The following is a 17493-nucleotide window of genomic DNA, read 5'->3' on the forward strand; positions in this document are numbered from 1 at the left end:
AAGGTGCCTGCTGTCCTGCTGCCTGGTAGTGCAGGATGTCGCTGGTTGTGTCCTGCTCACTCTTTGCTTGTGTTCTGCCTCTCAGGGATCAGGGAGTGCTTCAGGCAAGGACAGCTGCTGGATGAGGTGGGTGATTGCTTACCAGAGTAGTGATGTTTTCAATTGCAAAACTCTCTTTACATTAGGAGCACCTGAGCCAGACCTTCAGAGACCAAAGCTGCCATTCCAAGACTTGCACTGTGTTGATGTCTAGTTAGTCAATCAGTCAAACTCTTCACAGCAGGGAGTATTGGTTTAAGTCTGTACTTAAGTATTCGGGATGCAGAACCAGAGATCCCCCCCGCTAGTTCCCATTGATCGTTTTAATTTACTACCATTTGTGTGAAGAAAAAAGTCCTGATCCACTAATATGTAGTCAACAGTCCTGATCCAGAGAGCCTTTGCACTACAGCGTGTGTTAGACTGGTCTGTCAGGGCCTCTCAAATGACACAGCCGGTGTCCAACTGCGGCACGTGTCCAGCTGTCCTGTTCTCACAGTGTGGCGCAGCAGCAGAGGGCCAGGTAGTGTACCTGTTCAGAGAGGAATGTACTTTGCGTCTTTCTTCTGTGCTGGTACAAGCTGGTACTTTTTACAATCAATATCACAAACAGATGCACATAGAACATGTGATATGGCACATTTCGATTTTACAAAAGGGTTTGATTTGCACAAAAGATTATTTCTTAAAGTGAAAATGTTAGACTTCTAATGTAATGCATCTGTTTAGATTAAAACTGTTCAATGGTTAATAAGCAGAGTACACATAAAAATGCTGAAATAAGGTGATTAGTAGAGAATCACAAGGATTTGTAAAGGACCACAGCTCTTTCTAATTTACACCATTGATGTAGATTCTGTTAGTATACTAGTCAGGTTCACACATAACAAAATAGAAAGATCAGCAAACAGTATAAAGGCTTGAAAAGGAAATTCGAAGAGGTTTAGGGAAAATTCAAGACTGCATAAATATCTGCCAGCTGACATTTAATGTAGTGCAGAGTGTTATATACTAGTAACAGAAATATGAGCTTTAAAAGATGGGATAGGCTGAGCTTGAAGTTATTCATGAAAGAAGGCATTTGTTCATAATCATAGGTGTTTAGGTTGCCACATAATTTTCATCTTCTGGACAATGTGAAGAAGCAATAAAAGAGGCAAACAATGTTAGACTATATAGTCAAAGGTGTTGAATTTAATTAAAAGGTTGGTTTAATGCAGTGCACTAGTAAAATCTTCTCATTCAGAATAATTTTACTTCTGGTTTGGAAATAATCAAAAGAAGAGTAACCAGTTGTATTTGAGAGCTTAAAGGAATGTCCTGTACTTACAGGCTACAAAACCATAACCTTTCTGATCACTAGGTGTATTTAAAATCTTCAGAGATATTGCCAACCCATTGGACATTTTCAAAATGTCAGTAGTGAAACAAAAAGAGAACACAGTGAAAGCACTTTTAGGTGAAACAATTACATAGAGTTGCTGAAGGTTAATACAATGAACAGTTACACAGTAAAAGCTGTGTGCCTCTAGTATGAATCCCCATGCTACATCTAATTTAGATATCTAGGACATCTATTTTGTTTAGCTTTTTTGCTAATATAGGTAATTTTTATTTGAACTAACCAGTAAATACCCCTGCTCACAATTTATTTGGATAGTGGTTTGTAGAACAAGTCACTGGGCTGTACAAATACACCTGTTTTCCTGTCACTTTAGGTGGCAAGGACACAGTCAGGCTCTCGACTCCAAGAGCTGTGAATCTTTGAGCTCCACAGTGCCATCAGTACGGAAAATGTCACTTCAGTCATGTAGCATCTGGAGAGCTTGGACAAAAAGACTGTGTAGTTCTTTTGACAATGGCCTGAGGGCGGTTTCAGGTTGAAATAGAGAGATAACTGGGCCTGCTGAGAACCTGCTTTCTGCACTATGCTGTGTTCCTCAAAAACGAAAATAGTCTTTGGATCATAGCAAGATGCTTACATGTCACCAGCATTTCTTTGCTTCATGTGAGCAAAAGCCAGCTTTGTGCCTGAAGTGAGAAGAAAAGACCTAGCTAGTACCTAGAGGGACCATCACCACAGACTATACTGTTGAAAAGAAAACACTGCCTCAACAAGAGGTGATGCTTTTCAGGTGACATTTTAAGAATGCAGTAGACTGATATTTAGAAATGCTGCAGTAATTTTCTCCCATTTCCCTCTATGTGCTGGCTAGAGCTTGGTGCTCTGGTGCAAAATGGAGGCCGCCCACATCAGGGCCTTCTTGTGAGACAAGAAGAATGTGCTTGTAAGCTGACATCTATCTTTCCTTGCAAAGTGAAATCCTTTGCTCTCTCTGTGGTGCAGGCTGCCTTCGAGGTGAAAGGAGACGTGATCAATGGCAGAAATCACCAGGGACCCAGAAGAGCTCGGACAGCCACAAGGGAAGAAGTAAGAACCTCAGAGTATTGCGTTGTGGGATCTAGCTGTAAATATAAAAATATCTAAATACATCTGTTTCAAGAATCACCATAGAGACAGTTTTGGATCTTTTAGCTAATTCTGTAGCAGAAATTAATTGGACAGAAAAGCTGTGTAAACTTTAATCATTACAAAGTCTGTGTTCTCAAAATGACACAATAATCAGTAAATCAAATATCAGAGATATGTAGCTGATCTTAATCTGCCGTCTTCCTTTTAGTCACACTGATACAGAAGTTAAAGTATTTGATGCCAGCTGTCTGTTCTTCTTCCTACATATTTCAAACAGAATTCTTAATCTTCATATGGACCCAACAGTTTAGAAGAAATTACAGATAAAAGCAAAGGAAAATGCATAATTGCTTTGAGGTTTTCTTGATTAAATAATTCCATATTTTAAAACAAATCAAAATATCAGTTAGGTTTTCAGCTCATAAAAGGTTCTTTTATGTTGACAAGCCAGCTCCATGATCTAAAATACAATGTTTGCTCTTAGGTTAAGATGTTGTAAAGCCTTTTTTTGTTATAGTTAGTGTAAAGGCAAGACAAATGGCATTTACTTTATTTAAGTACCTTGCCTAAATCAGGCATTCTGATATGAAAAATTATTTTGGTATTTGGTTTTTTTGTATTTGATATCTGAAAGCTAATGAATTTAGAAATTGGAATTGGTCCTCCTATCTATGAAGGAGATGATTAAAAACCCAACGTGCAGAACAAGACAGATTGGATTGTGTGTGTTTGCAGACTGATCCTGCATTTCACGAGAGGCGAGTCTCTAGTGTCTTCTGTTGAGTGCAGGCGAAGGGGGTGGAAAGAGAAGGCAGGAATATTGTATTTATTTCATGGTTAGCGTGCGACTCTTGGATGGAGCAGAGAAGCTTGTGTACCAAGACGAAGACAAAGCAGTCAGTTAAGTCCCACATCAAAGTCAGTTAAAATTTCTTGGACTGTTAAGTAAGTCCAACACTTTGAGTTTGTTACTGGAGGGTATCCTGCCATTAAACAGCTGCCAGGAGCTGTGGTTTACACGCTCAGTCTGAGGTGACAAGGCACAAGTGGAGGATGTGGGAGTTGCGAGCTGCTTTGTAGAAGAAAAGTACCATTGTCCTGGGAATTGACTGTCCTGTACAATATTGCACATAAGCAGCGAAAGATATAAACATCTTCTGTCCTGGTAATTACTATCCTCAATTCTAATACTTTTGCCTGTTTTTGGAGAAACATTTAGAATCAGGTATAAATCCACTGTTATGCCACAAAAGCTTCTCTGAGCTGAGTTGGGCTGTGCGCGGTTTAAAAAACATCCCATTTTTGGGAATTAGGGATATACTGTACATGGACTAGAGCCAAACAAATGCCTTTTTGCAATGACTCTGCTCAAATGACTGCTGCAATGACTTTTTGAAATAATCTACAGCAAAAACAATATTTTGGGTCTGTGACTGGCATATGAAGCTTAACACTGCTGATGACATAAATGATAAACTATTTTTTTGGGTTTGTTATTTTGTCACTGTTAAACCTTTCAATACACAGAAACATGCTCCTGTATTTGCACACACTCTGTTAAAAGTCTGACTTTAAGGTTAAGCTTCCTCATCCTGTCTGCACATTAATAGTTATCTGATGTCATCTGGCGTTTGCTTTGGTTTCTTTCTGCATGTGCCGTGTGCCTGTGTACAGCAAATCTGTGCTCTTCTCTTACCTCCACTGCCCAGCTGGAAAACCTGTATCTCGGGTTCGATTGCAGTTTGAGGTGGTTGTTTGAGTTTCCCTGTTCTTCGTATGTTTACATGGATTTTTGGCAGGTACTAGAGTTTTTCATGGTTTTAATTTTATCAATCTTAATTACTGACACATTGCTGTAAATTGGTGCCTGTGGGTTGTGCTGCTGCACTTGTTGCACTCTGTGGGCCTGCTTTAGAGCAGTGCTTCCCAGTCCTGGTGCCCCACACCTGCTGGTTTTCATTCTCGACCACCTTCAGTAGATACCAGAAGCCTTGCTTGGTTTAGGAAGTTGCTTTAATTGAATATGTACATATTTTATTATAATATTTTTGTTTCCAGTCACAAGTTTGAGGTTTTATTTCACTTATAAAATGCAGCAGTTAAAGCTCCGAAGATGTTTAAGAGCTGAGAATAAGCAGTTGTAATCAATCCTTACTGTTATTAAGTCTATGAACGGTATGATCGTGTAACTCAGAGCTCAGTTGGACTAAAAACCAACTTGTGTGTGGGTTTCCAGGACCAGGACTAGGAACCACTGCTTTAGTTCAGACCATCAGTGGCTTTTTTATTCTTATGCAAACCACTAGAGGGCGATATCTCACTCTGCCACCATTTGTGACGAGCTGTGCCCAGGGCTGCACATCTCTGTATCCAGGATGGTGAACTTTCAGTGGCTTTGAGATCAGGCTTCACTTATGACTGTTGCACTTTATTCTCTATCCTCCCTCCCTGCTCTATCTGTCACCAAGTCAGATGTCTGTTCAGGAGCACGGAAGCAAAACGAGACCAGATGTCTTTTCCCTCTGACCTTTAAGTTGTTTTCACACAGATCCTGACTGTTTAACTTCCTCCGCCAACACACCTTAAATAATTACTCCCTTTGTAACTTTGCAGACTATGAGTTAAAATACCTAATGTTCTGTTTGTCAGCGTGCATTCCTATTGATATGCGTCTAGGAGGCTGCTATCTGACTTATGAACACAGTAAAAAATACCTGAAAAGTTTTAAACTGCACATCCCGAGGGACGTGATCTGGAAACCTCAAGATGATTTGAGTAGTTTTAAGCTTCTTTAGTGCCATACAGCATCCCAGAATATATGATACTCAATATCAGTAGAAAGCAAATGAGCTTCAGTTTCTTTTTACTCTTGATCTGGGCTCAATTTAACGGGCACGTACGAGACTATAATTTATCTGCAATGGAAATACAGCCAGAGCAGTGAGTGCTTTTTGGAGAGTTATTGAACAGACAGATCAGGAACAGTCTAAATCTCATTTTAGTTTATTACCCACTTTTATTTCCACTCCAAATAAAGTTTTAATGTAGTGTTCTCTCTCCTCTCTCTCTTTTTGTGTTTTTAGCTTCTTCTGAGCAACTATGAGATCTGCTGCCATGGATCATTTACAGATATGACCACAGGTAAGAGCTACTGGAGGGAAAGTGCGCTGTGAGGTTTTAAAGACAGATGGGATGTTACCTGCCCTGTCAAAGCCAAACACTTTGCAGTCAGTTCTCACTATTGTATTATACCTGACTCTAAGCCTCTGAGAGAGAGTTTTAAAGGAGCCACAGTTAATTTGGAATTTCAATGTGAAAACCTTGAGTTTGGGAATTACCCATGAGGAAAGTAATACAGGGAAAGAACTGGGCCCAGATGAGCAGCACAGTGCCTGAATTGGACCCCATGTGGCAAGAGTCTTTAATGTAATTAGGAAAGGGATGCAGAACACAGCCTCCATTGCTGCCTGATATTGTGACTTTAACTCCACCTGGGTTTTTAATTATCTTGGTTGAACGTAGACATAAACTGAATCATCAGAATCTCCAGCAGATTGTGCAAAAGTCATCAGCAGTTTTGCACAAAGGGCTGAAGATGCTTCATCTCGCAGTGGCTCACAGTGAGCAGCTGGAGGCTCCTCGGGGCCAGGGGCCCACAAGCTCACTCACATATCCACTTGGTCATCAGGGTGGATGGATTTACAGGATAATAGAACACTAGTGACAGAACTAGGGGCTACAGAGAACATGTGAATATATTGTGTAATTGAGTGTATAGGTTTTGGAAAAAAAATGATTTCACGCGAAACTATGAGGGAATATTCTGTAGAGAGACTTGGCCATCAGTTATGTTCTGTATTTGAACGTGTAGTTGTAACAAGTTTATTACAGATGAGGGTGTTATCTTTCTCATCTGTTCTACTCCAACGTTCACCATCAACTTCATAATTCAAGCCTTTTTGCCAAATAGATTTTTAAAAATCAGAGCAAGACTGGTCATCTCTTGCTCTGAATCATAAGATTCAGAGATTTTTTTTTTATGTAAGGTTTTTGCATTCCACAGCAACCTTTCAGTTTGGCATAACAATGCTTTTTTATTTTTGATTTGTGATCCTAAAAGCTGTGGTGTTTGAAGGCTTTGTGAAAAGCTCCCGTTCTTGCAGGACAAATGAATTTCCGCCTCCAGCAGAGGGTTGCGCTCCTGGATGAAGGCCTTCCCAATTCTGCTGTCAAACAGTTGTTTTTCTGTTGTCATCCTTCTTGCCTCTGAGAGGACTTCTTTCCTTGGCTGAACTCAGCCAGTGCTTCTCCATGCCTGTGTGTTTTCTCAGATTGTCTTCACTGTGTCTTATGGTAGAGCGACAGTATTGATCACGAGGCCTGAGGAGTCGTAGAATAAAATAAATGGATGTGGTTAAAATACGCAAACGGTATCTTTTAAACTAGACATAGCAATGTTTTTTATGACTGCCCTGAAAGCATTCATTGATGTATTGTCCCCAGAACTGGACTAATAATGACGCACAAATCTTACTGTATAAAACATTTCTTTTCTGATGCACACAATAAATATTGAACACATTGCCTAGGAGACTGAAATATGGTAGTCTTGTTGGAGCAGCTGATACAAATTATGCCTGTATAATTTCACTGGTTTCTTAATGGTATTTGTCCTCTCATCTAGTCTGAACTTATTGATTGCATAGTATAGTAGCTTCCAAATTCATTTACTGTATACTCTTGGCAATGAAACTGTAAGTTGTTTTGGCAAAAGAAAAATGAAAAGTATGTGTTGCATTAATAAATGAAACATGACAAATTTAAAGACTCTCTGAATTGGATGTCACAAAAGCAAACCTGAACAGCATAATTGTAGATGTTTTATAATTGTAAATTCAGCATTATTCACACCCCAGAAATCAATATTTCTTTGAATCTCTGTGTCTTTGTTGAGAGGATGAAAGGTGCTTGCTCCAGTCTTTTAATAGGTTCATACACTTCTCAAGTCTGGGTATTGTGAAACCATTTGGATTAGTCCTACAGATTTGTAGCCTGCTGGAAAGTCCCATTGCAACCAGTATTAAACCAGACTTTTGTATAAGATATTAGGATATACATTGATAACCCACGCATTGCTCAATTCTGTCAAGGACCCGTGGCCAGAGGTTGCAGAATATCACCCAAATAGAACACTCTGTACTCACCAACATTCGCTTCACCTTCCTATGCTAACCACACCACATGTCCAAAAACTCAATCCGTGTTCCAGTCAGTAGCTCAGTTTGGAGCAGGAGTCAATCAGCTGGAGTCTGGCAAATTCACGTGTTCTCTCACTAGATTCATGAGCTCGGCCTCAAAATAGCGGTCTTGGCCGATTGTATCTCGGTGATGTTGGAGTCTTGGAAGAGTCACAGCTGTGGCCCTCATGTGAGTTAGCCTCCATAGCCACTTTTCAGACCGCAATTCTTGGGTAAAATGTTCTTTCTTCCTTTTCCCAGTGGGTCGTTCACCACACTTTAACCATACCTTTTTATGGATTTTATGGATCACTACAGTAGTTGAGATCGGTAGTCCTGTACCTTAGATCTGTGGACAATATCTGATTTTCTCCATGATGATATGGTACTGATATTAATGCACAGTAACAATGTTAAAGACTACCAGAAGGTTCTACTTTCTGAGGCTTTGTGTAAGTACTGGCTAAATAAAAACATTAGGTTAAATAAAAACATTAGGATTTATTTTCAAAAAGTTAAAATATTTTAAGTAGTGTGCATTTACAGTATGTAATTAGTTTTGACATTTATGTTATCCCACAGGATGTTCGTATGTTCACATACCTTTAAAGTCCTGCTTTTCCAGTCAAACTGAAAAGTAAATAGAAAGGAAAACACAGTGTTTTGGTTGAGTTTTCTTCAGGTATGAGCAGAAGGCCAAAACATTATTGAACTAATAATCCCATCCAGACAATTCTTATGGGATGTCAGTGTCTTGTTTTGAACAACATGACTGGGCAGCTTTGTATAAAGAAGTGCTTCCTGTTCTGTGTCCTGAATTAATATTCCCTTGATTTTCATTTTTGTCCTCAGGTCATCGTGACTTCAATGTGGCTACTGCAATAGTCTGTCAACAGGCTGTCTCCTCTGATTATTGTTTCAGCTGAGTTCTAAAGTGCAGACTAATCTTCCTGTTGTGTTTGATAAGGATTTTTAGATTTGCTTTAATCTCTTAAAAATGTTGAATGGTTGGTAATTGACATCCACCCTGTACCATTTTCTGTTTTAGATCTCCTTCTTTCAGGTGTGTTTGCTGCAATGCAACTAACTGTACTTGTAATTGTAGGAATCTTTGGTACTGTAGAGAATGTTTGTTTATCATGTATTCATAGGGGCTGGCCACCACTGGCCTATTGGATTATCTTTGTCCAAGTCTCATGATTTTGAAAGGTCAGTGAATTACAGAATTCCCAATGGTCATGACAGCAAAATCACTGCTGACCGCTGTTGTTCCCCTTTGCAGCTCATTGCTCAGATCAGCAAGGTTTTGATTGCTTTGATATTTTAATTCCCAACAACTGGGGATTACTGAAGAAATCACATAGAAGGTAATTTGACTGGGGGTAATGCAGACTAAACCAAATTAGGTTGTAGCCTCTCTGCATGTATTTTGAAGTGTCCTCTTTCTGCAGGGTTTGTGTTTTTTGCCGTGCAGTAAGGGGCAATTTGAGCTTGTGCAATTTTGAAAGAGGGCAAAACAAGACAGATTGAGAAAAATGAAAATCTGGAACTGGAAGACACTTTGCACATGAGAGCCTCACAGCACGTCTGTCTCTATTGACAACCATACTTGGATTTTCTACTGTTTCAGACATGGCAGGAGTTACTTTTCAAAGAAATCTCTTTTGCTTTTGGAATGGGCTCCTTATTTTTTTCATTCTGATTTCTTTTTTGCGGATTAATTTCCCTGTTATTTGCATGGAAAATAGTGCAGAGTTGAGTATAAGCTGTTAACACCACTTTAATGAATGCAAGGAATGTGCTGGCTGTAAAGAGATAATGCATTTGTTTGCACAGATTGAAAATGTCAAGCAAGGTACATTAATTTATGAAAAGCCATCTTGCAGGTGGATTGAACATTTTATTCAAAAATTAATCCTGTCTCCACCAGAGACAGGATCCTGCAGGCCTTTGAAATGGATTTTGTGTGCGAATTCAGCCGGGACACGGGGCTGGGAAGTGAATGAAAAGTGCTGCTGCACGCCTTTTAAAATGGACAGTTGGATTTTGTTGGAAGGAAAATGTTAGGGAATCTAATGCTACATCTTAGTGTCTGCATTACAGATTGGTTGTACTTTTTTCAAAAGCTTAAAGGTCCTTGAAATTATGCACTATAGCAGAAAGCTAATACATTCTCAAGCACACATAGCATTTAATAATGTAAAGGAAGAAGTAATAGGTTTATTCCATGATGAAAAGAGAAAAAAGAAAACAACGTTTCAGCTGTGAAGAAGGCTCCACAGCCGAAACGTTGTGTTTTCTTTCTTCTCTTTTCAGCATGGAATAAACCTATTACTTGTTTCTTTGCAGCCTACGTGGTGTGGTAAGAACCTTTGTTCAGAATTCGGTTGCCTTTTGGTGCCTGTACATTGTCCACAGTCAGTCATGACTTGTTTTATTTTTCTGCTTTGCCCTTAAACCCAACTTGACGTAGTCTTTAATTGTTCAGTGTGGCAAATGTAATGCAGAGATACAGATAGGTTTTCCATATCTTCTTACAATGATGTGCATCTTTGCTGATCACTCTCTGGGGATTGTGTTAGAATGCTTTTTGGTCTCTTATAAGACATTTTAGATCAGTATACACTGCTCATTTGGAGCTCTTTATCTGCAGATGCAAGTCTAGATGGCCCCCTGGGAAGAGAACATGTGATCTTTATCATTAGGATAATTGTTAGATCACTTTTCCTTTCAGCATTGCTACAAGACTGGATTTGAACATTTAGATTTCTATTACTCTTCAGTGTTTTTACCCTACGTGCTTTTTGTAGAAATGCAAGCTGACTTAAAATTAAATAATTTTAATATGCACTTAAAACATCTCTGAGATTCTATCTTTATACAGTAGGTACCCAGAAAAGGAAAATGTCTTGGCACATGATTTTAACAGACATTGTTTTTTTTATTTTCAGATAGAGCAGCTATAACAGAGATAAATGTAGCTAATAATCTATAAAAGATTCGCTCTTCCCCAGTTCCTGCCAGAGGTGTCAGAGTGTGTCACTGCCAATGCAGAGAGAATCTGCAAACAGATCGTAGATCTGGGGAGACAAATTGCATTGTTAGCTTTAATTGCTGAGCATGTCTGTACTGCCATACAATTTTTAATTCTCCCAATGGATTTCTCTTTCAGTGATCAATAATCCTTATGTATAATGAGCTTTCTTCAAAATTCTATTTTTCACTGGTCTTAAGGAAAAGAAGAGCTGAAACTAATTATATGTTTTGTAGATTATTGAAGTCCCAGGGGCACTATTTTGACCGATAGCCATGGAATAGAAAGTTAAGTCTCATATATTAAAAAAATAAATGGAATCCTTCTCTCAAGCATGCTGACGCTTTGTTTCTCCAGCGCTGCCCATTACTAGCTTCTCTGTTCCTTTATTTATTCCCACAAACTATTCATAGGGAGAGGTGAATGTTTTGGGGATGCCCCTGACCATAGGGTTCCCTGTAGCTGTACTTTTACACTCATAGTGGGCAAAGGGCACACCAGAGGCTGGCAGAGTTTCAGTAGTCTAAACAGGTGTAAAAGTGGGAGTCCAACTTCACAGTAGATGGAGATATTAGCTTTGTTAAGTGCCTTGGGGCAACCTTGTTGTGAAAGTCGCTATATAAAGATAAATTGAACATTTCTGTATCTTGAATTAAATATACTGATACTTCACATTCACATATATTTGAGTAGCATCTTAACTCCATGCTTGTTGATGCTGTTTTGAACTGAAAGTGTTTTTTTTTATAGACTGCAATAAATCACACCAGCTTGGTGCAGCCAGAAATTCCGATACCTAATGAGAATCTCCAGATGGGTGAAGAAGACACTTCAGAAGCTCAGAATTACTTACAGTATACACTGTTATGCAGCATCATGTGCTCCAATTATATTAGCGAGTTAATAGACATGTTCCTCATTCTACTCTTTTGGAGGAGCCAGGAGTTAATGTTGGTCACGAGACATTCTTGTCTTGTCGCGGCCAGTCAGTACCCACAGGATCTCCCAACCGCTGGTGACAGGACGTGGAGTCTTGATTAAAACTCTCCAGGCTGTGGAACTCTGTATTCCAGTCAGACTTTTGTCTGGTATTAATAATACTTGTTTTTTTGCAAGCGCTCCAGATGATAAAGCATGAAATATTCTATTCAGTAGTAAGTGCTGCAGTAAAGACACTTTTAACAGGAGCTTTGTTCTGGATCTCAGCTGAAGAATGTGGTACAGCAGGGTCCAGTACCTCACTCATGGTGACACTGAACCAGTGGCACAGCCAGGACATCAACTGGAAACCTGTTGACAGACCCTCTGGCTTAACTCTTGGAATTCCTGTTTGCTTGCTAAGCTCCTTACGATCCCTTGTTTGTAACAGCCATGTGCTTCTTTGTGTTTCAGGGCAGCTGGAGTGGATGGTGGAGCTCTGTGGAGCAACTGTGGCTAAAGAACCCTTCCTCTTCACCTATAACCCGGTAAGCCCACACAGCAGGGACCCTTCCCACCTGCAGAGCCCTCCCTTAGCTGGGGCCCAGCTTTGTAAAGAAATCTGTCTGCCAGTCACCGGGAGAACTGAGCTCCTGTTTATTTATTTCAATAGCAATTTCTGGTGCTTCTGTTAGGATACGTATTAGGGATTTTAGTCATAGATTTAAGTGAATGGGGAAAGTTGGAATTCTAAAAGGAGTTATTATAGAGTTCTATGAAATCTCTAACTTTTACTCTTAAAAATAAGTTTCTGTTTGGACATCTGGATGTTCTGGGGATAATTATTAGATATTGTACAGCTTTTTTATTAAAAAAAATCTTAAATAGTATATTTAGAATATAGAATATAATTAGAATATAATATGTATTTCTCCTTCGCTGTGAATACCCCTTCTTGTTTGTGTCTAGTTAGTCCATGATAGATGTTCTACTGAAATGAGCTCCTTATGTATACTTTGAGACTAGGTGAGAATAGCTAGGTACTGTAGGGTCTGTAAATCAAGGAGCAGGTTTTAATTCTAATGATTCAGAACATTAGGGATTGTTAATTTGCTTTGCAAACATTTTTTGAGGATCTTTACAGAAGGTCTCTTGTCAGTGGACTGATCATGTGTAAGACAACATTAAATGACACAGAAAGGGACCATTCTCTGCACTTTAAAAATGATGTGCTGGGATAGAAGCTGGCTATTTAATCATCTTAAGTTAATAAAACTGCTGATTACCTTTGTTAGTATTCTAAAGGTTTGCTGAACAAAATTATAACTTTAGAACATTTCTGTATTTAAAATTAAAATATTTTAAAAATCTGAATGTATTGAGCTGCACAGCTTATTCATGAGTAAATACATTTGTTTTATGTTACAAATACTGCAATAACTAAGTAAAAGCAACACCAAAACATTTTTATCCAAGACAGCTTGCAGTTTAGGGCGAAATTGATTTAAATGGATTTAAGGGATACTTCAAAGGGATTTGTTTTACTTGTTTTAGGGAAGAAAAAATAAATAAAACCAGAAAAAAATCTAATGGTGCTTTTCATGCAGCATTTCTTAGATTGGGAGGAAGAAAGGTTACATATAAACAGGGTTCTTGATGTGACCTCCTGCATGTCGTATTTAATTACTACACATTATTTTAAGTCATTTTGTCTTGAGTTTTGTGCTAGAGGTCATAACTAAAGTTAACTCTTAGTTTTAAAAGGCCGAACGTGGAGAGATGTTTGAACTAGTTTATTTGAGTTATCATCAGGGTTGGGAGCTGTAGTGAGTGCTCCTTACCGCCTGCAGGTGGACAAGGTCTTAGCCGTTGGATACTGACTCAGCTGGTTATTTCACTCCTGATAGGGTCTGTCAGTGGCTCCCTCAGTCCCGCGTACTTTTGGAATGAAATTGAACTCTGTCCCAGAAAAGGACACAACAGTACACCTGTTAATGTTACGTTAAAGGGACAGTAACCTTTTAGTATACCATACAGGTTTGGGTGTGCAATGAGACTGTGTGCTTTGCAGCTGGTTATGTTTTCTTGGGGGTCTGACATGTGGCTTGTGTGTATTTACCTCTTTCACCATGTCCGCTCCAGGAGCTCATCCAAGTGGTTGTGGTGCAGCCCGAAGCAGAGGAATCACAGACAGATTACAAAGGTGAGGAGTAAGTTCATGCACCCTTCTTCCTAGTTTCAGCATTCTGCTCCCAAAGGGTTGGCAAATTGGGCAGCTTACAGTATGTCACAAAGGACCTTCAAAGACTAACGGATAGCACTCTCAGTTGTTCCATGTACCATATTCACAGCCAACAGGTTTAAGTATTCCAAAAACAACATGTGGAATTGCTCAGCTTTTTAGCAATTACAGCAAACCACTGTTAAATGAATTGACTGCTTGTGGTCTGATCTAAAGTTAAGGCCCTTGTTGTACAAAGCTGTCTGCTGGTTCTTGCATTCCTTGTGACCCATTGACTTATGTAAGCTTTCTCGCAGTGCGATCTGTCAGGGCTCACTGCATTCTGTTCCCAGCAGTATCCAGTCAGCTCACTGATATGCATCTCAGGACTCTTTTTGCTGTTTGATGAATAAATGGTTGAAAATAAGACTATAAAAAACAGCTTCCCAAACAGGATTCAGGAGCACTGCTTCTTTTTTTTAAGTTTAACAACCAATTGAAAGATTTCATATTTAGAAGTGAGTAAGATTATATTCATTTGTGTTTCTGTGAAACCTGACCATTGATAATTAAGACTTGTTGACAAAAAAAGACAAAGTAGAAAAAGGCCATTGCTATTCCTCTGGAGCATCTATAATTTTACGTGACATACTTCTCAAAATGAGATTAACATCAATTTGTGTCAGTCCTCTGTGTGGTGTAGCTGGTAAAATCCACCACAGTGACATCAGAGCTAACAGACTGCTATGATTTATGTTGACACCGAAAAAGGGCCTACTAGCATATAAAAGTAACACACTGCTACACATCTAGTATGTCAAAGAAACACATTTCAGGGCAGCTAGTACATTAAAAACTAGTCACCATTCAACTTCATCCTTTCTTTTGTAAACCGCTTGTGTCAAGGCATACCTTTCTATCCATGATCCCAAGCACATTCACAGCAAGCCCCAGCAGAGCAGCAGCCCAGCCAAGGGGGCGGCCTGCAGGCATCACTGTCTTACTGTCTTACTGTCTTACTCAGCGGGGCTTGACGACAGAGGGGCTGCATGGACATGGATTCAGTCTCTTCTCTTGTCCAAAAGGCCAAAGAACAAGCTGGGAAAACGACACAAAGGGAAATTATCTCATTTTAAACACAAGTACAATGCTGGGAGGTGCAGAATGTATCCCTGGCACTAATCTTCAATTTCTGCCCACATTCACTTCACCTCTGGGATCAGCCATGGGGAATGTGCTGTTGTCTGTCTACAGCAGGTGACATTTTTACTCCGTGCATTTCTTTCCATGAATTTACGAAAACACACAGATTTTCTTCATGTGGGCAAATGCCACTTACATAATTTCACCTACCCTTTGGGTATTGACATTTATACCTTGTTTGCTCTCACTCTTATTTTGTCAGAGCACTCTGCATTATCCTGCTGTATAATTTATATTTTCATTGTCAAACCAGAGCACTAACCTGTAGCATGATAAATATGTAATGAACTAGTAGCTCTGCACTGCAATCCTCAATGTCTTTTGTTCCATATTCATGGGTTATACTTCTATGATTACGCTCTGTAGAAATAGATTGGGTAGCTTGTGCTTTCAATTTTTGCTGATCTCAAGTCACCTTTTCTTCTGTTCAAGTGATAAGAGGTCAGATTGGCACACTTTTCAACAGTGAGCTTTGAATACAAGGGACACTTCCCAATGCATAACTTAAGAGTGCTGGGGCTGGCTTTAACAGGAAACTGCCTAAACAAGAATCTCTTGTTTATGGAGGCCTCAAGTATATTTAGTGGCTTTGAAGTGGCTCAGTCTGTAATGGCACTAGCACTTAGATTGAACCCTACAGTGCAGACACCACTCATTCAAGTGTAGCTTCTGTCAGCAGCTGGTACTGACGGGGGTTCTCCAGCCCAGTGTAATTGGGGGGTAGAACGTAACCTTGACGTTCCACAAGAGTGAGCAGCTTTCCCAGGACATGTTGACCCTGGAGTGTTGCTTATGGGAGCTGCATCACCTCTTCAGCCAGTGCTCACTCTAAAGATTGTAAAGTGCTGTCTATAAGAAATGCATGCTTCCCGTGACCGGTGCCCAGTCTGAAGTGTGGCTGTGAGGTTCACAGTGTAAAAAATGGCAGGTGGCTTAATGGCAGTGATCTGTCCTCACTGCTTCTGTGCTGGATGAGACTCACTTGCAGTGAGGTGACTAGATTGGCAGCTTGGTGGTACCATATTGGGAGAAATGATTGATTCCTAAGTTGAAACAAAAATATTGACATAAAAGTGGCTTAACTTGATTTCAGAAGTTGTAGAGGGGGCATCTCTTTACACACGCAGCTCTGTAGTTTCTCACAGTGGAAAATCAGACCCCTGTTTTTCTGACTCTCCACAGCTCTCCAGAGGAAGTACAGTGCCAGAGTCGTGACAAGGGAGTGGGTGCTGGACAGTGTGGCTCTTTACAGCTGCCAGGCCTTGGACTCTTACTTGGTGAAGCCACTCAGCTGAGGAACTGGTGAGACCTGGAGAGGCTGCCTGGACCCCAGCACAGTGCACATACAGCAGCTCAAGCCAGCTCTGGGCTAGGAGTCTTCTAAACCAGTTAGCAATTAAAGAGTTCTTTTCTTGTCCAGTAGTCCAGTGAAATTGGTTGTGAAGAGAGGTAAGAGACTGCTTTTGTTCTTCTTTCAGCCTCAGTGTAGTTGATAATATTCAGTAGTTGAATCCAGTACTTCTGTACATCTTCTAACAATAATTGTATTCTACTGTAGAAGATGCACATTCATGAGCTGTTGTGATATTTCTGTACAACTCATAGCATTACAATCCAAACATTTTTCATTATTATCAGACCTAGTGCATTTAAAAAAAAAGGTTAAAAAAAATCCTTCGGTTGTGATCTTGGACCTTTCACGTAGTAGATCATCTGGGGAGAATTTTATTTTTATCCTTTTTTCCTACACTATGTGAAAATATGTATAATTGTCCAATTAAAATTAATTATTGAGAATAAAGGGTTGTAAAATGGTTTAATGTCTGTTTTATGTGTTATGAGGCAGTGAAGAAACATCAGCGATAGTATCTGCCTAAAAGAGGTGCTGCTGTACATTTAGACCTGGGGATGCCTGTTATCCTGCAGTCCTGTAGTGTGCTTTGTTGGGAGTTAATGAAAACTCAGCAGGAAACCCAAGCCCTCTATTAATTAAACGTCGGAGATGCCGTAGGCTTAGCTGAAATAAATCATAAACAATGACAAAAAACAATTATTTAGCCTCATTGTGAATATACAATCAGTCATTTTGAAAAATAATATAAAGTGGCACCAATGCGACTTTTCAGAATATTCCTCTTTTTATGATATGGCTGGATAAAAGCAGGCATACTGTTGTTAATTCTACTAGTCTTTTTGCACAACTGAAATTTTGGTTTTGTACCAAAGTGTTTTTTTCGGATACATAAACCTTGGAAAAAGTTGTTTTGTTTTGCTTATGGGTTGTTGCAAGCTGAGCAATAAGAGATTACTGTAGCACCCTTTATTCTTTAAACAAAATAGTTCAGAGGAAAAATGTTTAAATAGTAGA

At 39.5% G+C, this 17493-nt stretch overlaps 1 protein-coding gene across 3 annotated transcripts in view; it reads left to right on the forward strand.

Annotated features, from left to right (window-relative positions):
* Positions 1-16940, forward strand: part of LOC148638497 (breast cancer type 1 susceptibility protein homolog) — a 49390-nt gene extending 32450 nt beyond the window's left edge. For all 3 annotated transcript variants that reach the window (XM_088622719.1, XM_088622721.1, XM_088622720.1), the window contains exons 16-21: positions 86-126; positions 2387-2470; positions 5596-5653; positions 12176-12249; positions 13844-13904; positions 16308-16940. In XM_088622719.1, the coding sequence (XP_088478845.1) occupies positions 86-126; positions 2387-2470; positions 5596-5653; positions 12176-12249; positions 13844-13904; positions 16308-16420 (431 nt within the window). In that variant the 3' untranslated portion in view covers positions 16421-16940. The remainder of the gene's footprint in view (positions 1-85; positions 127-2386; positions 2471-5595; positions 5654-12175; positions 12250-13843; positions 13905-16307) is intronic.
* The last annotated feature ends 553 nt before the right edge of the window (positions 16941-17493 follow it).

Source organism: Lepisosteus platostomus, chromosome 28 (assembly GCF_059453375.1).
Source record: "Lepisosteus platostomus isolate fLepPlt1 chromosome 28, fLepPlt1.hap1, whole genome shotgun sequence".
Taxonomy (NCBI): domain Eukaryota; kingdom Metazoa; phylum Chordata; class Actinopteri; order Semionotiformes; family Lepisosteidae; genus Lepisosteus; species Lepisosteus platostomus.